We start from the raw sequence: 23522 nt of genomic DNA on the forward strand, positions 1-23522 counted from the left end.
CTTAAAGGGGAAAAACCCTTTTGTAAGCTTCAAAAACTTTTTGTTTACATCATTTTCCTTCAACATTTTATTTTAAATCTACGGAAAAAGGGATATGATAGCATTTGATAAATCTATATATAATCTTTGCCTGTATTCACCACTTGGTAGCGTTGTACCAGTTTGCTTTTTTCTCTCTCTGAACCATTCAAAAGTAACTTGGAGGCATCGTGACATTTCACTGCTAAATAGTTTAGCATGTATTCCCCTGCATAACCACAATACCATATTTATGCCCAAGAAATTTAACAATGTAGTCCATTCTAGTTTCCTGAATTGTCCACAAAATGTTGTTGATAGCTTCCCCCAAAAAATCTTTAAAAAGGAACTATTTATGCTAATATAACCAGCTGGCTGACATAAAAGAATGATGAACAAACGTGGGTGTCAGGTCACTTAGTTCATGTTCTTATTTGTACATCCAATCAGCAGACAGATGAAAGTTACATCAGCTAATTTTGCTTCTCTTAAATAATTTTGATTAAAACTCTAAAAGTGGGGGCACCTAGCTGGCTCAGTCAGCAGAGCATGTGACTCTTTGAGCCCCACATTGGGTATAGAAGTTACTTAAAAATAAAATCTTTTAAGAAAAAATAAAAATAAAACTCTAAAAGTAAAGGTGTGGCTGATTATTCATTTAACTTAGAGTTGGAGATAATCTACTCCATTTGTTTACACTACAAATCTGGACTAAACGCTTGCAAACCAAAAACAAACAAAAATGATATGTTTTTTTCAGTTCATTACTTCCCTGATCCTTTCTTTGTAGGATATTGACCTAACATTGATTGGTTTATTATAATATACATTTAACAGTTGATAAGCCTTACTCCTTAATATTTTCTTGCATCAGTGAACAAAGTTCCTCTTCTTCAGAGACAAGATATTTTTCCTCCATAGATGGCTCAATATTAAATTTCCCATCCTCTTAATGGGTATTCTTGCAAAAATATGGAGACTATTTATATTGGAAATATCTTTTGACCTCCTGCTGAAATTCCTTGAGCTATTTACTTATCCCTGATGAAGAGTGGCCTTGAAGGCTTAAAGAAGCAGCCAAAACCTCTTCTACTTTAAGCTAGTAGTGCTGGTTTTTGCACAGTGACAGCTCTCAAGATTATGCATTAAAGTGAGTCTTAGGCGCAGGCTCTCTTTGCTCAGCCCACATCTTCTAGTTTGGGCAATGCCTGATTGTGCCATTTATACTCCCAGCGTTTCCTATAAAATTCTGAAGGGGCCAAGGACCCAAGGTGGGACACTTTGACATGAAGATTATTCTGACTTAAAAGCAGTCAAAGCCCCACAGATTCAGGAAAAGCTCTTTATCTCCCTTCAACTGCCTAAATTTGCATTGGAAAGGAGAGCCTGCGCCAGGAAGAGTTACTAACAGAGATTCTGCTTTACCTAAGAAACATATTTGTATAACAGCGCAACCTTTGTTTACCAAAATCTCTTCTCACCTTCATGCTAATGGTCTTTCTCCCCTTTGTATCCCTAAACCCCTATCTCCTCAGCTCAGGATGTCAATCAATGAGCTTCCCGTTGCCTGACTATCTTTGGAATTTCATGTCTGTGTGGATTCCCCATAGGGATGAAACTAAATTTGATTTTCTCCTGTTGATCTGTTGGTCTCATGTAAATTTAATTCTTAGTCCAGCTGGAAAAACCCTGGATAGAAGAAAATTTCTTCCTCCTCAATAGCTGGCTTATTTAGCAGGATACTTTGACTTGTTGGACACAGCAGCAGCTAAGAGATCCTTGGGAAATCTGACATACAGCCGGCTGAAGGTAAGATTTTTTACCCTGTCGGTCTCGTGAGATCCCTATCTGTGGAGTCTGTCTGATGGAGCAAGAGTAATGAGTGTCCTTTTTTATCTAAATTTAGATTAGCAGGAGAAAATACTTGTGGAACTAGTTCCTCAGGCTTAATAACTCTTGGTAAATTTAGTGGAATACGGATCCATTTCCTCTTGAGATGGTCTTTGTTTTTCTTTGTCTTTTATGTCATTTGTCATATAAACCTTGCTGTAGGTTAATGTGAACATGAGGTAAAGGCTGTTGCTAAGGGACATCTTTGAAGTCCAGAAGTCCAAGCCACAAAACTAGTAGGCATGGGTCAAGCACTTAAAAGCTGTTAGACAGAGAGGAAAAAAGAAAAAAAAGGCTATTAGAATACTTACCACCTAACTCGAGGACTCCTGTGTTAGGATAAGTTAGTCATGGAATGGATTAGATTGACACCAGGTCACCTGCCAACCTCAAGAAAATTTCCATGCAACATTATAAAACATCACGCAATACCAACCCCCACAGTACATCCCTCCTACATATTAGTTTGGCTCCAAGAGCTCCAAGGCTTAGTTAAAGCTGTTAATGTGCCTCTAAGAAAAAGTGGATGAGATTTTTCTTTCATCTTGTTCTACCAGTCCTAAGAGCCTGGCTTTGTGACCAGTGATAGTATTCTCTTTGGTCTCCACCATCCAAAGGGTACACTTACCAGGGTGCACTTTGCAGGCCAGTCAAATAGACTAGGGTTCCAAGAATCTGGACGTGCCAGCTCCCACTGCATTTGTCATGAGACGTCCCAGCTGGGAAGTTCCTCCATTGTCTCAACCTTTGTTGCTTCTTAGCGCTGGAAAGTCCCATCCCAGTAGTGTAAGCGGAGTTAGGGATCCCTATAAAAAGAAAGATGAAACATAACTTTGGTGACATAAGAGCAGTCATTTTAGGCCTCCAGCTATTTTCGGTGATCCATATATGCCCTATGAGCTCTACTTGCTTCAGCATACTGCTTGTATAACTGCCCAGACGGTGTCAGAATTACAAAGAAGTACAAACATCTCAATAGATAAGGATTTTAAAGGAACAAAGGGAATGCAAAAAACGGTCTCCGGGTGTCTGGGGGGGGCTCAGTAGGCTGCAGGCGTCTGACTTCAGCTCAGGTCTTGATCTCAGGGTCCTGAGATAGAGCTCACCAAGGAGTCAGCTTGAGATTCTCTCTCCCTCTCTCTCTCTCTACCCCTCCCATTCATTCTCTCAAAAAAAAAAAAAAAAAAAGAACAGTCTCTACCTGGCCAGGAAATAACCTAACCATATCAGAGACAATAAATCAGTTTGAAAACTCCCAGTGCTATATCAAAGGTAAGCAAGACCCTGCATTCCTTACCTGAGACAGTTCCCTCTGATTCCTTGTAATGTTAAAGCCTCTGCCCTAGGAGGAACATAAGCTTCATAAACATAACCCTGGATGCAGATATAAGCCTGCACAACTTTATGTCCCCTTTAAATGCCATGATGAAGCTGCCCTCTCTGAATATTCATCCTAAACCCTAAATAAAAAGAACCCATTCGCTCTAGCTCAGGGAGTCACAGCTTTGGAAGTTATTTGCTGCAAATAAAGTCTCTTTTGTGTGACAACTCCATCTGGTGCAGTCTCTACCTGTAATTCACCCAGGAGCAAACTCACGTTAATTTGGTTGCAGTAGCCCCTGCCCAGCGTCACAGATGAGCAGATCTGTGACCGACTGGAGGCAACTCACGTTTCCGTGGGAGAAAGGAGACACCGTTTTCACCTCCCCATCCTTCCCACTTGAGCAACAAAGGCTTTTGCTTCCTTAGACTAATTTTGGTAGTAAACTTTTGACTCATGAGGTCTACATCTTCTGTGCCCCCTGTCTGGATGCCTCTTGCATCTGTAGTTAAGCCATTAAAAGGTTATTTGGTTTGAATTACTATTAAGAGATCCTACTTGTCAATGGCCAGATGATGGATCCTTTAAATTGGTCATATTTTAGAAACACATATATTCTGTATAGATAGCTCTCAATGTTCTCAGTATAATGACCTGCTTTGGGGACTCCCTTGAAAAGATAAAAGAATAGAAATTAGACTTAAGACAAAAATAAATGTTCATATCCAACGTAAATTCCCCTTCTTAAAATCCAGTTTCGGGCACCTGGGTGGCTCAGTTGTTAAGTGTCTGCCTTTGGCTCAGGTCATGATCCCAGGGTCCTGGGATCGAGTCCTGCATCGGGCTCCTTGCTCAGCAGGAAGCCTGCTTCTCCCTCCCCCACTCCCCTGCTTGTGTTCCCTCTCTCGCTGTATCTCTCTCTGTCAAATAAATAAATAAAATCTTAAAAAAAAACAAAATCCAGTTTCATCTGCCTTTTTTAACTGTCCCCCCTTTCCTACAGGATTTACAGTGAGCACTCCAGCCAATCTCTAGGTTCAAAGTATACGGGTTGCTCATGTAAACGCTGAAAGCCAGGAAATGAATTTAAAGCCCCCAGGACTGGCAGTGAGTCTCGTTTGCTCCTACCTCCCAGGGCTTTGTAATCCAGCTGTGCCAGCCTCAGGCATTTCTATGCAGGTGTATCACAGACCCTCCACCATAAAAGAATTTGCATCCCCTGGACAGCAGCAAATTTTTTAAGCAATAAAGCCCCTTTACCTCTACTTTCAGAAGATCCTACCAAATATAAAGAGAAATTAGAAAGATTATTTGACTATTCACAATCTCCCCTTCACAGAGGAAACAGATGACCAAAATTTCTCTCAGGCCCTCTTACAAATTATCAGTGGAAGGCCAATGTTCAGGGGCTAATAGAAGCCAAGTTTGAATTGTGTAACCAGAAAGAAGGCTTTTGTTAAAATGTTTTATACAGATGAAGGGGTTTGGGACAGGACCCCTCAGTATGTGTCACTTTGGCATGTGGATTATTTTGAGCCAAAGGCACTTGAGACCCTGTGGGATCATATATCTCTCCTTAACCACACAGAAAAATTGGGGCACCTGGGTGGCTCAGTCGGTTAAGCGTCTGTCTTCAGCTCAGATCATGATCTCAGGGTCCTGGCTCATCAGGGAGCCTGCTTCTCCCTCTGCCCCTCCCCCTGCTCATGCTCTCTTTCTCTGTGTCTCTCTCTCAAATAAATAAATAAATAAATAAATAAATAAATAAATAATAAAAACACACACAGAAAAATCAAAATTGGGGGGGTGTTTCACAGAATAAGGATTATTAACAGAGATAAATTTTATCCAAGTGACCATCTGTATGCAGGGCAAACTTCTAATTACCAAGCATCTGCTCTTCTTATCGCCCTGTGAAGTGCATTCCTTTCCTCTGAAATCCCAGATGCTTACCCCTTTTCTCCTTACTTCAGAATGACATACATACCTCATTTTGCCTGTCTTTGGAATTTCCATGTCCATGTGGATTCCCCGTACCTATGCCTATTAAATTTTATTTTCTTCCAGGGCGCCTGGGTGGCTCGGTTGGTTAAGCAACTGCCTTGGGCTCAGGTCATGATCCTGGAGTCCCAGGATTGAGTCCCGCATCAGGCTTCCTGCTCAGCAGGGAGTCTGCTTCTTCCTCTGACCCTCCCCTCTCTCATGCTCTCTCTCTCATTCTCTCTCTCAAATAAATAAATAAATAAATAAATAAATAAATAAATAAATAAATAAAATCTTTAAAAAAATTATTTTCTTCTGTTAATCTGATTTTTAGCCCAGCTAGAATAAATTTTGAGGCAACAGGAATTCTTGCTCCCCAACACAGACTTTACATAGGTATAAATCTTTTGATTCCCATCTTAGTTAAAAATCTCCCTGATAGAGGTGCCTGAGTGGCACAGTTGGTTAAGCAGCTGACTCTTGGTTTCAGCTCTGCTCAGGTCATGATCTCCAGGTCATGAGGTGAGCCCAGTGTTAGGCTCCACGTTCAGCGGGGAGTCTGCTTGGGATTCTTTCTCCTTCTTCTGCCCCTCCCACTTGTGATCTCTTTCTCTCTCACTCCCTCAAAATAATAAATAAATCTTAAAAAAAAAAATCTCCCTCATATAAAGAAGCAAACTTAGCTTAAAAGGCAGGCCAGTCCCTTGATATTCAGGCTGTCATCCAGTTCTTTGGAGAATTAGGAACATCTTTGTCTTACAAGTCTCTACAAAACCAGAAATACAACTCTAGAAACAAGTCAAAGCCTATGTATGTTTACCGATCCCCAAACCTCACCTATTCCTCTCACAATGTTTGTAGATATTATAAAAGACCAGGATAATGGAACAAAATTCTCCTGTACTTAAGAAAAGGAAGGTAAATTTTAAATAGCAATTACCCTGAAACTCTAGGAAAGAAAAATGTTTTTGCATTCTTTCTTTGTCCCTCGAAATTACAGATCTTATCATGTCTTTGAAATATAAATAAAGCCCACAACCCCCTGAGCCTGAAGGAAAAAAAAGAGGAGGCTAGGGAAGACCTTTATAAAATACAAACTGCTAAAAGGGCTTTTTCTGCCAAAGCTCTAGCACCTCTGATAAGAGGCCAATATGTCCTAAAAAGTCCACCTTGGAGAAAACTTGTATACATTCTCTATGCTTTTATAATGTATATTTTCTACCCTCATCTTCTCTAGGACCTAAGAGCCACTCTTTGAAATACAAACTTTAGGAAAAGTTTTTCATCTGGGGGAAAAAAAAAGGAGGGAGATATTTGGAAATTGGGCCTATAATGTCCTCTCTACAAATATTAGTAAGAAACAAAAGCTATAAGACTTTTGTTTGCATGTGTCTATTTGTGTGTCTATATATATTGTAAACATGAGATATTTTCTCTACCTCCGGTATTGCTAAAATTAATGGTTTTTTTGTTTTTTTAAAGATTTTATTTATTTATTTGACAGAGAGAGAGACAGCGAGAGAGGGAACACAAGCAGGGAGAGTGGGAGAAGCAGGCTTCCCGCTGAGTAGGGAACCTGAAGCGGGGCTCGATCCCAGGACCCTGAGAGATCATGCCCTGAGCTGAAGGCAGATGCTTAATCAACTGAGTCACCCAGGCGCCCCTAAGTTCATTTTTAATAACTGAACATGGGTTTGCTCCTCGGTGAATCAGATGAAAACTATACCAGGTGCAATTGTGCCACAAAGGAAATTTTATTTGCAGCAAATAAGATCATGGGGAATGACTTCCAAAGCCGTGACTCCCTATGCAAGGGTGGATAAGTTCCTTTTACTTGGGGTTAGGATGAATATTTAGATAGGGGAGACTTATCATCTGTAGAAGGGGGCATAAGGTCACGCATGCTCCTTAAGAAAACATGCCTCTAGGGGCGCCTGGGTGGCTCAGTTGGTTAAGCGTCTGCCTTCAGCTCAGGTCATGATCCTGGAGTCCCAGGATCGAGTCCGCATCGGGCTCCCTGCTCAGCAGGGAGTCTGCTTCTCCCTCTGACCCTCTCCCCTCTCATGCTCTCTCTCTCTCTCACATAAATAAATAGTTGTCGGTCATTCTAGATGTCACTCCATGGTCCATCTGTGCAAGCGCGAGTTAGGGACTAAGTTCAAACAGGTCTGGGTAGTCTGGGCCAGCTGGGGATCTTTGTCTAGGCAGTTTTTTTTGTTTGAGGGGTAGTTCTGGTTTCCATCATGGGATGCTATGCCTCTCAGATCTTTTGCCTGAGTTAAGAGACACACTGGAAAGGAGAGCTTAAGGAAATATGTGGAACAGGTTGCTGAGCACAAGTAGGTGGGCAGTAAAGGTCAGGTCTTGGGGTCCAGCTGGTGACATTATTTCTGTTGCAAAGTTTGTCCAAACAAAACAAAACAAAACCTAAGGATTATGGTTGACTCTGTCTAATGCCTCATGATGTGTTGTGGGTGGACTAACCATAATTGTTAAGAACAAGTAGTTAAATAGACGAAAATAAGGTAAAAAGTTTGTAGGCAGCCTTTTATATAGCTTCTAAAATCTTTGGTAACTTGAAACTTTTTTATTTAAAGATCTATTTATTTATTTGAGAGAGAGAGAGAGAGAAAACATGAACAGGAGGGGCAGAGTGAGAGGAAAGAGAACCTCAAGCAGACTCTGCATTGAGCTTGGAGCCCGATGTCAGGCTCAATCCCATGACCCTGAGATCATGACCCGAGCCAAAATCAAGAGTTGGACACTTAACTGACTGGACCACCCAGGTGCCTTGGTAACTTGAAACTTTAACATTTTGCTAAGTTAAATGATGAGTTAAGTTAAATTCATTGAACGTCTAGATCATTTCCAAATAAGATGTATTAGTACTTAATGTTTTGTTATTTTATCTACTTTTGTCTTATTACTGGGAAACTAAAGACAAATTTGGGTGTGTTAGTAAACATGTTTTGTGCTTTATTGAAAGATGGTACTATGAAAAGTACATTTCTAGAAATTATAAAATGTATTTACAAATTTGCCAATCTAAAGAACTCTCCTGTAACAGTTCACAATTGCTTACTACTTAGTTTTCACTAGAAATTAAGATTTCCAGGAGTTCAGAATTCTAATAAATGTAATTAAGACTACTGGAAATAATAAGGGAAACAACTCTGCATGCAAGGAAAGTAAGATATGTGTGTTTGGTAAGAAAAGGTTTAAGAAATAGAAATACATTTTTGTTGAGAAAAAAGAAAATTCGTCCTAAAGTGAGCCTGGTTATTCAAAGAGGGAAAACTTCGGACAAAATCTGAATGTAAAAAAGAGAGTTGTAGGTTTATGGAAAAGAAATCAGAAAGAATGTGTGGTCAGTACTGGCTAAGATTAGGATAAATTTAAGTAAATGAGGTTTTTTTTAAGATTTTTATTTATTTATTTGTTGGAGAGAGAGAGTGAGCGAGCACAAGCAGGGGGAGAGGCAGAGGGAGAGGGAGAAGCAGGCTCCCCGCTGAGCAAGGAGCTGAGCCCGATGTGGGACTCCATCCCAGGACCCTGGGATCGTGACCTGAGCTGAAGGCAGATGCTTAACCAACTGAGCCACATAGGCATCCCAGTTTTAATATCAAAAGTACACTGGTGAAAAATTAAAATTTTGTTTTCTCTTTGGTAAAAGGACCAGGTTTTCTTTAACTATTGATTTGCTCTTAATAAGGAATTATAAACAAAAGTTTTTCTTTACCTCTTTAAAGTTATCTGCCCAGAAAACAAGGACTCTGTTTTGCCAGAATAATTTCTTTTTTTTTTTTATGTTTTTAAGATTTTATTTATTTATTTGACAGAGAGAGACACAGAGAGAGAGGGGACACAAGCAGGGGGAGTGGGAGAGGGAAAAGCAGGCCTCCACGTGGAGCAGGGAGCCCGATGCGGGGCTTGATCCCAGGACCCCGGGATCATGACCTGAGCCGAAGGCAGACGCTCAACGACTGAGCCACCCAGGCACCCCTGCCAGAATAATTTCTTATGTTTATCAGGTCTTTGATTACTCAAGAAAACTGAGTCTTAATATTAAGAGAGCTAAATTTTGCTCATAGCTATCTGTATTTGCCTTTGAAATCTTTTATTGCCATTTTGGTTAAATGGATAATTAACTACTGTTTCGTAATGATTTGTGGTTCTATTTAATCAAATGTTCAAACCTTTTGGTATTTTTTGACATACTTCCCAAAGCCAAATTCTAAAATGAAGTCTTTTGACTATAATCTAATTGAAATTTTCCAGAGGGTCCCCTGAATATTTCAAAGATTTGGTGAGAAATTAAACTAATTATACTTATTTGGTACATTAAATTACATAGGAAGCATGGCCAAATAAGTGATACTAAATCCTCTTAAATTATATTTGTGTAGATATGTTACTAAAATAAGTGTTCTAGAGATTGTACGAAAAGTGTTGTGTGTCACAGAAATAACCAAATTTCCTTATTAATTGCATTATAATGAACTCCAATAAGATCTTTACTCGTGGCCATTTTTAAGTTTTTTATCATTTACAGACAGTTATAATGAAAGATAGTTGAAAGAAAAGCAGGCAGGGACAAGGGGCCCTTGCCCTAAGAGGAAACCACCCTTAAAAGGATTTTACACCACCCTGGAAGGAGCCCTCCACCCTTTCCCATGTGATAGGTAGGTGGCAAAAACCTGATTGGGTGACAGGGACATGAGAGTTAATCAGATTAAAACAGCCCGCCAACAAGCCCATAAAAACCTCTAGACTTAGGAACTCTGGCAGCAACCCTCTCCGGTCCCCTCCCTCTTCCTGAGTTTTGTACTATTGCTCAATAAAGTTTACTACCACTCAATCAAATTTGCTTTGCCACCCACCACTCTTTGTCTGGTCTGCCTCTTCATTCTTCGAAGCCATGTGACCAAGAACTGTGGGCACTGAAGGAAAAGAAATCCTTTAACAGTTTGCTTTTATAAAAGCTTCCTGCAACTTTCATTTTTAGTGAGACTCATGGAAAGAACTCTGAGTACAGGCTTATGATAACCTTAAGATCATAATACTGAACTAGGTAAGAGTTTTTGGAACTAGTTAAAAAAAAGTGGATTCATGTAGAACAAGAATTAACATCATGGGACTGAATGGACTGAGGAGGATAATTATAATTTGTATGACTTTTTTTTTTTTCATGAATAGTTGGGCTTATTTCAACAGTGGGTTTGAAACCCTCTCCTTAGGCAAGAGACTACAGTAATTATACCAGGAATAGACAATTTCCTACACTGTCAAATATATAAAAGTTCCTCTTGCACTTTTCTCAACACTGATCAACAAGCAGATTCAGTCCACATTTGCTTTGATCATTCTACTGAGTTAACCCAAGCTTCTTCTTCAGAAACTCTGGCATTTCAGGTGGAGGAGGGTGAGGGAGCCTGAAGTAGACCTTCACAGAGTCATAGATGAACCACTGTAGTGCAGTCAGAGTGCCAATCATGATGATACGGGCAAAGAGTCCCTTCCATACACCTTTAAATCCAAGTCTCTGAAGAACTTGAGAAGCACTGCTACCTTTCTCCTTATTCAACACAGATACCACGGAATCAGCAGGGTGAGAAACAATTGCACAGAAGACTCCAGCCATGTAACCTGCCACGAATGTTACAACCAGTTGCTCTGCCTTTGAACATTCACTTCAGGGCTTAGGAACCACAAACTTGTACAACGCTTCAACAGTACGTTCAAAGCAGGCAAATTTCATCATGGTGTATGGTATCTCTCTCATCCAGAGAGGGGCAACTCCCTTGTAGAATGCTTTTAAGCCTTCTTCCTTATACATTTTGGGAGCTGCCTCCCTCAAAGTGTTGGCATAACCTGGTTGGGTTTGAATTTGAACCCTAGCAGCCTCCATAGGAGCCAGGGCAATGTCAGCAAAGAATTCAGCACTGGCAGAAGCAGCCAAATATAGTGATGTGCACCAGAGATAGGCATTCTCCTCCCCAAGCATGTTGCTATACAAGACTTTGAAGACTTCATAAAAGCCAAACTTGCAGAGCCCCTGCATAGAGTAGCCAATGAAAGTCGGAGCCCATCCTTTAGCCAAACCACAAACACCATCCTCTTTAAGTGTAACTGAGAATCCATTAAATATGCCCTTGTACTTCTGGGGGTCCACCTGCATACAGCATTTCACTAAATCCAGAGGAACGACAGCAGTGTGTGTAAGACCACAACTTAAGCTGACTTTTTATAATGTTTTGTTTTTCCAGAGTTGAGGAAATGTTTTATCTTAAGCTAACTGACTTAAAGCAGCAATTTGATAAAATATACCTTTGTGAACAAATTGAAACATTTATCTTTTTCTCCCTACCTGGTCTCTTGAGAATTCAGAAACTTTCAGTATTCTTAAATTCTCATGGTAATATATTTATTTGCATAGGTTCAATAAGAATCTGTTTTCTTTGTAACAGGACACAATTGGAAACATTGGTCATAATACCAAGGCTTTGATTGGAATGTTATATTTGAGAGACATGCATAGACTTAGATATGACCAAAATTGTTTTAAGGAACTATGGTTGACTTTATAGAACCAATAAAGCCCCTTGGAAATATCAGTTTGATACCCTGCTTACAGAGTTTCCAGGAACCCAAGCAGGTGAGTAAAGATCACTTCCTGGCAGGTGTAGGGTATTTTGGAGACCTCAAGAGGAGAGAAATTAATCCAGATCTATAGGTATTGCAGGTGAAGTCTGATGGCAAGTATTTGGCTTGGCTTCTGGCCTTGAGAGGCTGTTAAAAGTTCAGTCTGGAGATTTCTTATGAAAAGCTCCAGGAAAGCAGGTTTTAAAGAGCCTATATGGTCAACTGTTATTCTTGCTGTATTCATGTAAATAATCATGCCCAATTTTTTTGAAACTAGACTTATTTTGCAAACAGATTAGTGGTAACATGGCTATCTTTGGTAGAATGAAGGTGAGTATTTAGAGAAAAAATATACCTGTGTAGATTATTAGATTCTAATACTGTCATTTTAAATGGTACTAGAAACTGATTTCTTCTAGTTTCCTTCAATGCCTGGCTATAACTCTCCAAACTAACATTTTAAATTTTTCTCCCACCTTTCTGACTTGGAATCATGTGAGAACTAAAATTGCCCTTTTTCCTAAAGCCCTGCAAACTAAATATGAGTGACTTGACATAAATGTCAGATAAATAACTAATGTTTATTTATTTATTTTATTTATTTGTTTTTTAAAGATTTTATTTATTTGACAGAGAGAGACACAGCGAGAGAGGGAACACAAGCAGGGGGAGTGGGAGACGGAGAAGCAGGCTTCCCGTGGAGCAGGGAACCTGATGTAGGGACTCGATCCCAGGACCCTGGGATCATGACCTGAGCCAAAGGCAGATGCTTAACGACTGAGCCACCCAGGGGCCCCAACAATAACTAATATTTATTTATTTATTTATTTATTTATTTATTTATTTATTTATTTATTTATTTATTTTAAAGATTTTATTTATTTATTTGAGACAGAGAGAATGAGAGAGAGCACATGAGAGGGGGGAGGGCCAGAGGGAGAAGCAGACTCCCTGACGAGCAGGGAGCCTGATGCGGGACTCGATCCCGGGACTCCAGGATCATGACCTGAGCCGAAGGCAGTCGCTTAACCAACTGAGCCACCCAGGCGCCCCAATAACTAATATTTAAAGACAATCTTTTGCCTGTTACCCTGTGGGTCACTCAAAAAAATTACCAGAGACATTTGAACTGCAAATCAGGAAAATCTGTCAGATTACCACTGGCTATTCTCACTCCATCTGAAGATGCTTCTAGCCTGACATCTAAAAATCTTAACTGGCTGGCCTAAGAACTCAGAAACTGGTTTGTAATTTGATCCAATCATTAACTACTGTTTTTGTTTCCATAGAAATGCCTCCTATTTAATACCTGATTACTTGAACTATTGGCCTAACTTTGAGAACACACCTGCATCACTGCCTCCTGAAATGAGTTTAACTGAGTTGACCTACTCTCAGGACTAAGAGACTGGTTCAACAAGAGGGAACAATTTATCAACTCAACTTTTCATGTGGACAGTTCCAAAGGCGGGAACTGTAGGGGCCAAGGGCAGGCAGCTCCAAGGTGGGCCACTTTGCCATGAAGATTATCTTGAGTTAAAAGCAATCAAAACCCAGCAGATCCAGGAACAGCTCTTTACCTCCTCCTGAACCGCCTAAATTTACATTGGAAAGGAGAGCCTGTACTAGGAAGAGAGTTATTAACAGATATTTCTTTTTACCTCACAAACTTATTTGCATAACAGAGCAACCTTTGTTTACTAAACATCTCTCACCTTTCTGCTAATGGTCTTCCCCCCCTTTGTATCCCTACATCCCTACCCCTCTCCTTAGCTCAGGATGTCATACAAACCTCATGTTGCCTGTCTTTGAAATTTCATGTCCATGTGGATTCATTGCAGGTAGGACACTAAATTTGATTTTCTCCAGTTAATTGATCTCATGTAAATGTAATCCTTATTTCAGCTAGAAGAGTCTGGAATAGAGGAAACTTCCTTCCTCCCCAACAATTCTATGAAATATAATTTTAAGCAGCAAATACCAAATTTCGAATCTGAATAGTAAACATAATCTTCAAAAAATGAATGTAAAATCTACCACCAAAGGCATGCAACAATTTAGTTATTTTCTTTCTATTTACTTTCAAATCTATTTTTTTTTAAATAATGGAAAGGAATACAGAACATAAATAAATGTAAAACCCTAAGTTATTTGACTTTTTAGTTTTCTAATGTAATGGTCTCCAAAGTCTGCTTGTGTCCTTCAGGACCACACAAGACAACCCACAGGGATATCAGGAGAAACTATAACATGTCTATTTCTATTTTTACTTCATGCTTTAAAATGTCTGTGTACTACATAATATACATTATATGTTACCATTGCAATACACTTATATAATTTAGAAATAAATATTATGGAAAAAATGTTTGGAGAGTATTTTAAAGTTGGTTCACTCTGATTCAGTGCATTTTGATCATATTGTGAGAATGCTGTGGGACATTCTTTTTTTTTTTTTTAAAGATTTTATTTATTTATTTGAGAGAGAAAGAATGAGGCACAGAGAGAGCATGAGAGGGGGAGGGTCAGAGGGAGAAGCAGACTCCCCGCTGAGCAGGGAGCCCGATGCGGGACTCGATCCCGGGACTCCAGGATCATGACCTGAGCTGAAGGCAGTCGCTTAACCAACTGAGCCACCCAGGCACCCTGTGGGACATTCTTTTTTAAAAGGAATAAACTGAAATGCAAAGCTAGATATAAAATGTTAAATTATTGCATTTGGACTGGAAAACTTTACCATAATCATCATATATACTAAAAATCACCAGTGATACCTGGCTGGCTCAGTCGGTGGAGCATGGGACTCTTGATCTTGGTGTCATGAGTTCAAGCCCCACATTGGGTGTGGAGCCTACTTAAAAAAAAAAAAAATCACCATAGAGTTCTATAAAAATATTAAATTAATGTGTTACTTAATTTTTGCAAATTGTGAAGATAATTATAGAGCATTTTTAAATGACATGAAAATAAAATGAAGGAAAAATTCTCCAAGACATCCAATGTTATTTTATGTATTTAAAAAATTTTTTTTTTTTTTTTAGAGAGAGTGAGTGAGTGCTGGGGAATAGGGGTAGGGGGAGAGGAAGAGAGAGAATCTTAAGCAGGCTCCACGCCCAGGGTGGGGCCTGCCTCTGGGGCTTGATTCACGACCCTCAACCCTGAGATCATGACCTCAGCTGAAATCAAGAGTGGGATGCTTGTGGTGCCTGTGTGGCTCAGTCGGTTAAGCGTCTGCCTTCGGCTCGGGTCATGATCCCGGAGTTCTGGGATCAAGCCCCATGTCGGGCTCCCTGCTCAGCAGAGAGCCTGCTTTTCCCTCTGCCCCTCACCTGCTCATGCTCTCTCTCTCTCTCTCTCAAAAAAAGAGTGAGATGCTTAACTACTGAGCCACCTAGGCACCTCTCTTTTAATCTTTTTTTAATCCACTCTTTTTACATAGATAAAATCATGAAAAACGCAGGAGATTTATCTATTCTTATGATTAAGTTCATAAATTATAAAAATATTTGAATATATGATTCATAAATATAAATTTTAAAGACTGCAAAGCAACATATTTTGACATATATGCCCTCATAAACATTGAAATGAAGAAACTGATGTATAGGAAAAATTGTGCTGATGACATTTCTAGTAAATCCATCCTAGATAGTTTTATGTGAAAAGCTTTTAACATGCTAGTCAGATAGACATGATATTCTATACTAGCATGGCATTAATTAGATGTGTGTGCTTTTGTTGTGTGAAGGTCTTACTTTTCATCTATATTTCTGTTTCTATGATATATGTATTTGTATATGGTGTATATATATATATATATATAGACATAGACACACACACACAAACACACACATGCACACACGCAGAGGAGACTCTTTAAGATCTATTAACCCAGAGGCATCTACCAAAGGAACCCCTTTCCAGGAGGTCTGAATACACAATGAATGTAACCATGGAGTCACTGCAACTATATTTCCTCTACCAGTACCCTCAAGCTTTTGGCTAGAATTTCTATTAAAAAAAATAAAACACCACATTAGTTTTGTGAAAAACAGAAAGAATACATCAAAAGACAGGTTTGGTTGCAAGTCGAGGAAAGGCTGGAGTTACAAAGGAAGTAAAGCCAGTGAAAGTCAGTGAAAGAAAATAAAAGCAGATATCCCAAACAAAGAGGTGCTACCAAGAGCAGTCACTGAAAAAACATGTCAAACAAAATAATCAGCTTAAACTATAAAAAAATAAAAGAGATTAAAAGCATTCTTTGAAACATGAAACAACTATTTCCACCACTCTAATCCTTCTTTAAGCCATGTATTTCTTTCTTTGGTCATCTGCCCTAAATTACTGAAAACAAATACTTGACAAGAGACTGCTGAAGTGGATTAATCTTTCGGCTTCCAGCAAAATGAGATGAGAATAACAAGCATTTAATGGATAAATATTTGAATAGGTATGGGATTCAGTTAATATCTCAGTCCACTGATTTTTAATATGCATCATGATAGAGTCCTATGCCAAAATATTAGGTTCTTTGATGAAGCATACCTTTAAAAAAGTGTTTTCAATCCACAAGGACCAAATTTCACTGATCAGAGACAGGACTAAAATTTTTATCCTTTACAATCTCCAACACTTTTAATGTTTAGATATTCTAGTAATATCCAAAAGCAAACCATAAGAGACTCTTAACAATAGGGAACAAACTGAGGGTTGCTGGAGGGTTGTTGGAGGGGAGGTGGGTGGGGGAATGGGGTAAGTGAGTGATGGGCATTAAAGAGGGCACTTGTGATGAACACTGGGTTGCTCTATGCAAGTGATGAATCACTAAATTCTACCCCTGGCCAGTACTACATTATATGTTAACTAACTACAATTTAAATAAAATCTTAAAAGAAAAATATCCAAAAGTTTTCAATGTATAATGTTCAATGAATGTGAAATACTAAAGGAAAATCTTTAAAAGTCATGATTCTCACTAGACTGTGGATGTATTTAACAAAAGGGGTATAGGTAAAAGGAAGTCTTCACTTGCCAAGGTTCTTTTGTTAATGGCAATAGGAATGTCTTCTAAAACTATTTTATTTAATTAATTTATTATTTATTTTTTAAAAAAACTATTTTAATAATAGACTTAGGATGATAAGACCATTGCAGTAATACCCGGCATCTTTAGCTATGTATCTGTTTAAAATTGCTGGGAAAAAATGTATTAACATGATGTAATATAGACTTGGAGCAGTATTTCTCAAATTTAAAGCACTTATCTAATCAATTCAATACAAAAAGTTTATTACACAGGTAATATACCTGTGCACAGCTCCCATTAAGAACATTATTCATTCTTTAGTGTGGCAATAAAATATTTATAATTTTCTTGTTTCCTTTATTTTCATTATATGCCTTTCTTCACTTTTTTCTTTTTTCATAAAAATGCCGTGAGACACAGTGCAACAATGATAAGGGAATCTAACATAGGGTTCCTCGGGCTGTCACTTTCTAGAATTTCAGTTACAGTTGCCTATGTGTTTTATAGACAAGCTGTCTCTTGATGTATCATGTACTTCGTAACTGCCGATTTTAAATATCAGCTCTAAATTAAACTGCCTTGACAAATTCATTTTACTCTCTAAACCAGTTTTTCTTCAAGTGAGGTATTGAGTTATTTTAGAATCTTTCATTATTCAAATAAATTTTCTTTCAGTGACCAAAAGACAGAAATCTATCTAGAATAAGGGATGTGAGGAAATAGAAAAGTTAAAAACTACAATGAGGGGCAGCTGGATTATCTGTCATTAAACAAAAATTACATAGGCCTTAGGTAAGATGCTTGCCTTGTTTACCTCTGACAGACCCTCCAAATTCCCATTCTTTGTCTCATAAGTGACTAGCTAAACTAGTGTTGTCCTTACTGATCAACAGGAACAAAATGATATTAACTTAACTTTCATTAAACTTCTTTCCTTCCCTCAGGTCCCTGAACTTTGGCCCATCTTGTGCCTGAGTCAGCATACTGCCCTTCCCTGGAAAGAGATTGGACTTGGGGTAAAACATTCTCTCATCTACTGTTCTGTCACCACCCTTTTATCTCCTGTCCCCACACCTGGTTCTTTCTACCTTTGTTCACTTCTCTCTATAAGAGAAAAAGCCTTTTTGCCCAACTTTTTGAGATGATTGCAAGCCTTATGGTCACAGGGTTCTTACTACAGTGGTTCCACCCCCCACTGGATAATTCTTTCAGATTTATTTTTCATTTGACACACTCTATCTTTGAATATGACATTTCTTGAACTGACTTCCCATTACTTCACCCTAGACAGATATTTTCTGAGTATCTCACACCTGCCATCTCCTTTCTTCATATTGCCACTGCTCTTGTTCAGGCTCTTATTAACCTCATCCTTGCCCATTATGAACTGATCTCCTCAGCCTCCAATTTTACTTACTTTTTCACCATTGCTGGTAAGTTCATCTTCCTAAAGAGTATTCCTCCAATCTCAGCATTCTTTCGCATTCTTTTTGTCATTTTTTTGCTCTCTGTTGCCTAAGAATAAAGTCCAAATTCCTTAGTGTAGCATTTACGTCTTTCCACAATGAGGTCTAATCTTATCTCTTCCTCCCAGGAACCCTTCTAAACCTTCTAACCCTTTCTAAAACCTGCCTTCTTTCTCCAGTCTCGTTGTGTTTGCCCATTTACTTTTTCTGTACCTCAGATGTTTTTCTTCCCAAATCCCCCCTCCCTGAATTTCTATTCAATGCTATTCCTTCCCTGTCTGGGAATTAATCTCTTCCATTATTATTATTCCCCTACTATTATTCCCCTAACACTGTGTCTGTACCTTTGTTAAAGCCTTAAAAATAGTTTTTTATTGGGGCGCCTGGGTGGCTCAGTTGGTTAAGCGACTGCTTTCGGCTCGGGTCATGATCCTGGAGTCCCTGGATCGAGCCCCGCATCAGGCTCCCTGCTCTGCGGGAAGCCTGCTTCTCCCTCTCCCACTCCCCCTGCTTGTGTTCCCTCTCTCGCTGTCTCTCTCTCTCTGTTGAAAAATAAATAAAATCTTTAAAAAAAAAAAGTTTTTTATTACAGCAAGTTGTATACATTTTTAAATCTGTCCTTCTAGATTATAAAATCTTTGAGGTCAAGACAGTGTCTTATTCCTTTGTGTATCTTCTCTGGCCCTTAGTCTAATGCCTCACACTTGGAAAGCACTCAATATTTGTTCTTTCCTTTCCTTTCTTTTTCTTTTTAAAAATTTTTATTTATTTATTTGAGAGAGAGAGAGAGAAGGAAGGAAACAGAGAATCTGAAGTAGACTCCATGCTGAGCGTAGAGCCTGATGCAGGCTCGATCTTACAACCACAGGATCATGACCTGAGCCAAAACCAAGAGTCAGACACTTAACTTACTGAGCCACCCAGGTGCCCCGATATTTGTTCTTTTAATTAAAATGAATGGAAAATTATTCTATTTCCTTTGTGGCTCCATGTGACATTTTCTGTAACATATGTTTATTATATCTAATGATCAACTAAATATAATGTGAGAAGTTCAGGATTAGAAGTCAGTTGAATGTTGTTTACCATAAGGCAGAATATAGAGAATAACAAAGACTGACTGACAGTTTTAAGAGTTCTTAGGAGGTAAGATAGCATACATGTTCAGAGTGTGGGTTCTGGTTTCCGACATCTGGTAGGCTCTACTACTTACTAGCTCTGTGACCTTGAGCATATTCCATGTTTCTGTGCCCCAATTTTTCATGTATAGTATGAAGATAGAAAGATCTACTTTACAGGGCTGTTGAGAAGATTAAATTAGTTACTATCTGTAAAACATATCACACTTGATCTTAGCCAAAAGGCACATCAAATAGTACATGCTATGTAAAAAGATCCAATTACTGTTACCTTTATTATCAAAATTGGCTCTCCAAAAGGAAAAGCTTCACTTCCTTGATGCCTCTCAGTGATCATTTAAGTCAAGTAATTCCAAAGAATGTATTACCAAGTAGCTAGTGGACACACTGGTTTGACCAAAACTTGTAACCTCTCTAAGGATCATCAGCTCTCAAAGATTTGTATAAGGAACAGACAAGGAAGTGATCTCTTATAACCCACAGATGTGCTGAGAATGAGCCAAAGCCAAGTTATCAAGTTTATATACATTTTAACAATCTCTTTAAATTTCAATACCTTTCTAGGGGAGTTCTGTAGGAATGCATTCCCAAACCTCATTCACTTATGTTTATTCATGCAGTTATTCAGTAAACACTTAGGTGCTAGGGATATAGAAATCAAGGGTATTGTTCCTGTCTGCAACTAAGTCATGGTCTTGAAGGACTCAGTCAGGTGAGAAATGGAAGGAAGTGAGTTCAAGACAGAAAGGAATAATACGGAGTAACATACAGAGGTATGCAGGAGCTCGGAATATTCAGGGAGCTTCCTTTAAGAATAAGTGAGTGTGGAGTGAGGGTATCTGGGCAGTGGTAGGAGAGGCAGGCAGGGGCAGGATGATTAAGACCCCCTGAATAACACCTGGTTTCCCTCACTCTGCCCGTCAAAGGCCCCTCAGCTTGCAAACATCACTGTGGGAGGGAAAAGAAAACAAAAAGCCAGGTAGGATGAGGACCAGACTCTGTGAAACGAAAGTTCTGAGGAAATTAGACCTCAATCACCTGTTTTTCCTCATCTATCCTATCCTGGACAACCTAAATTTAGTTCATCGTGAATGCCAAAGTAAAATTTGAATTTTATCCTAAAGGCAATGGGGCAAAACCAGAGGATTTTAAGCAGGGCAGAACTGTGATCAAACAGTTGTGAAAGTAGTGTGGACAACAGATTCAAGGGGGTGGCGAATGCTGGGAGAGATGTGACAAAGACAATGTGTTCTGTCTGAACACGCTAACTTGGAGAACATGACGGATAGTCGAATGATGATGTTAAGATGATAGTGAGAGGGCGCCTGGGTGGCTCAGTTGGTTAAGCGACTGCCTTCGGCTCAGGTCATGATCCTGGAGTCCCGGGATCGAGTCCCGCATCGAGTCGGAGTCCCGCCGAGCAGGGAGCCTGCTTCTGCCTCTGACCCTCCCACCTCTCATGTGCTCTCTCTCTCTCATTCTCTCTGTCTCAAATAAATAAAAAAAATCTTAAAAAAAAAAAATTAAAAAAAAGAAAAAGATGATAGTAAGAGATCAGATTTAGTTCTTTAAATAAAAGTTCCAAGGTATATTTTGTCCTCAGCACACCCTCAGTCCAATTTTCTATAACTAATACAATTATATGTTTGTGGTTGTTAATTTACTTTATAGTTTAAAAGTTTCTTACCTATATAATGTCATTTTAGCCTTTCCATAATCCTATAAGGTAGACAGGACTGCTATCCCTCCCATTTTGCAAGGAGGATTTACGCCTCTGAGATTATGAGTGATTTATTTGTCTAAGACCACAGAGGAAGTCAGGGGCAGATCCAAGCCCTAAACTTAGCTCCAGGTCGTGTGTTCTCTATAGCAGTGAACTGCTCATCCTCATAGTAACCCGTCAACTCTTACTTAGCGCCCACTCTGCTCTTCGCAGTACATTAGCAGAGATTAAAAAAAAAAAAGAATTAGAAGATCAGCATAGGGACAACAGCACTGTTTGTGGGCAAAGTTATAGATCAGCAACCAGATCTAGCTTCTGGTTCTAATTCTGCCTCAACCACCTGTGTGATTGTATTTTATCTGAAAATAACAGAAACCCACCTCAAACACACTTAAATAAAAAGGGGAATTTATTGGTTCATGAAATCCACGGAAGGATTGAACAGTCCAGGATCACAAAGGTAAGACTGCAGAGGTAGCCCTTAGAAACAACTGAAAAGAGCTGGCTTGAACCTTGTTAGGAGTCTTCAAAATCTTTTGTTTCTGTTGCTGTGTGGCAGTTTCACTCTCTCTCTGCTGCTAACTAGCTTCTGTTAAAGGAAGAAATATGGTTATTATGTTTCTGATTTTAGAAGTTAAAGCTGCAGCCATTGAAGAGAGAGGACTCCAATCCTTTCCTGGACTCAAGTAAAAAAGTCTCCAGGAACCTACTACTCCCTTGGCCCAGCTGAAGGTGGTGAACCCGTGGTCACCAGAGGAATCAATTCCACTGAGTTCTAGCAAGATTTAACTCAGGTATTCATTTTCTTGGGTACTTTCTGAAAGACATGGACCTTGATTACCGGCATTATATAGCTAGGTGGAAGGAAAGAAAACCAGCATTTCAGGTAAGGGAAGGAAGTTTTGAGTTAGTAACTTAGGTGGTCTATGAATAAAAGATAAGCCTGACTGGAGTGGAGGCTGCATCCTTGTTCCCACTGAAAATCACACTGGATTGCTAAAGGAGTAACGGAGTATTGTGGATCTAAAAGGTAAACAGAATTTGTTAGAGCTGAAGCAGCCCTTATAGGTTTCTTGTATAGATTCAGTGACCCTGAAACTGCACTTTATAACATAAACAAATCCTCAACCATTTCCCAGAATGCTCCTTCCTTGTCAACTGAACTTGGCTTAGAGTTGTGGCAGTAGGAAAAAAGAGGAATTGGTGACAGAAATCAGAGGAGGAAAATTCAAGACAATCCCCAGTCATCCAATCTGGGAGCCTACAAGAGAGATAAGAGCTCTTGATGGCACTCTCAGTGGCTATTTGAATGTGTGCATATCGAAAGCAGGAGATGTGTCTGACGTTGGTGCTTAATAAACTGGTGCTTAATTTACGAGATTAATAAACTGCATGACTCTCATAAAATGAGGACATTAATAAAATGACTTCTAAACCCTTTCCAGCAATATAATTCTGTGAGTCCATTTCCAATCTTAATCTTAAAAATCTTCAAAGTCCTTGAATACCCGCATACAAAAAAGATTTTCTTTAAAGGTTAAGATGGCAAATTTTATATTCTGTATTTTTTTTAAAGATTTTATTTATTTATTTGACAGAGAGAGACACAGTGAGAGAGGGAACACAAGCAGGGGGAGTGGGAGAGGGAGAAGCAGGCCTCCCGCTGAGCAGGGAGCCCGATGTGGGGTTCAATCCCAGGACCCTGGGACCATGACCTGAAGCCGAAAGCAGATACTCAACTGACTGAGTCACCCGGGTGCCTCTATATTATGTACTTTTGGCCACAATGAAAAAAATGCCTCCCCCAAAGGGTAGGTTGTTCATTCTACTGTACTTTCAAAAACCTACATTTGAAAATATACCAAGTGTGGCAAGATGACAGCATAGGAAGATCCTGAACTCACCTCCACTCTCCAAGTCACCAAATATACAGCTACATATGGATCATTTCTCTCTGAAAAAGATCTGAAAATTAAATGAACTGCTTCTCCCCCCCAAAAAGGATAAAAAGACCACACCGAGGCAGGTAGGAGAGGTAGAGACAGTCTTACCAAAAAACTCATTCCCAGCTCGGTGACACACAGTAGGGAGGGATCTTACCCACCCGGTGCTTCTCCCAGAGGAGTGAGGGGTTCATATTCTCCATTAGGCACCTCAACCTCTGGATCTGCACCAAGAAGATGAGCCCCCAGAGCATCTGGCTTAGAAAACTAACTGGGAAGGTCCAAGGGACCCAAAGTGTTAGAGGAAACTGACATTATCTTTTTAAAGGGCCCACATGCAGTCTCACTTGCCAGAGGACCCAGGGCAAAAA

General features: G+C 39.4%; 2 protein-coding genes across 3 annotated transcripts in view; both read right to left on the reverse strand.

The window, feature by feature from the left end:
• The window catches only part of LOC118002100 (methylsterol monooxygenase 1-like), a 72390-nt gene extending 53905 nt beyond the window's left edge, over positions 1 to 18485 (reverse strand). For both annotated transcript variants that reach the window (XM_034992387.1, XM_034992385.1), the window contains exons 1-2: positions 18298 to 18485; positions 2537 to 2714 (exon numbers count right to left, since the gene is read on the reverse strand). The gene's annotated coding sequence lies outside the window, so the exon portion shown is untranslated. The remainder of the gene's footprint in view (positions 1 to 2536; positions 2715 to 18297) is intronic.
• On the reverse strand, positions 10399 to 18261 carry LOC118002523 (phosphate carrier protein, mitochondrial-like). Its single transcript, XM_034993031.1, is given in 2 exon segments — positions 10399 to 11452; positions 18192 to 18261. Coding segments are annotated over 2 exon segments (945 nt in total). The 3' UTR covers positions 10399 to 10577.
• Positions 18486 to 23522: the final 5037 nt, after the last annotated feature.

Source organism: Mirounga leonina, unplaced genomic scaffold (genome assembly GCF_011800145.1).
Source record: "Mirounga leonina isolate KUSES-001 unplaced genomic scaffold, KU_Mleo_1.0 Mir_82, whole genome shotgun sequence".
NCBI lineage: Eukaryota > Metazoa > Chordata > Mammalia > Carnivora > Phocidae > Mirounga > Mirounga leonina.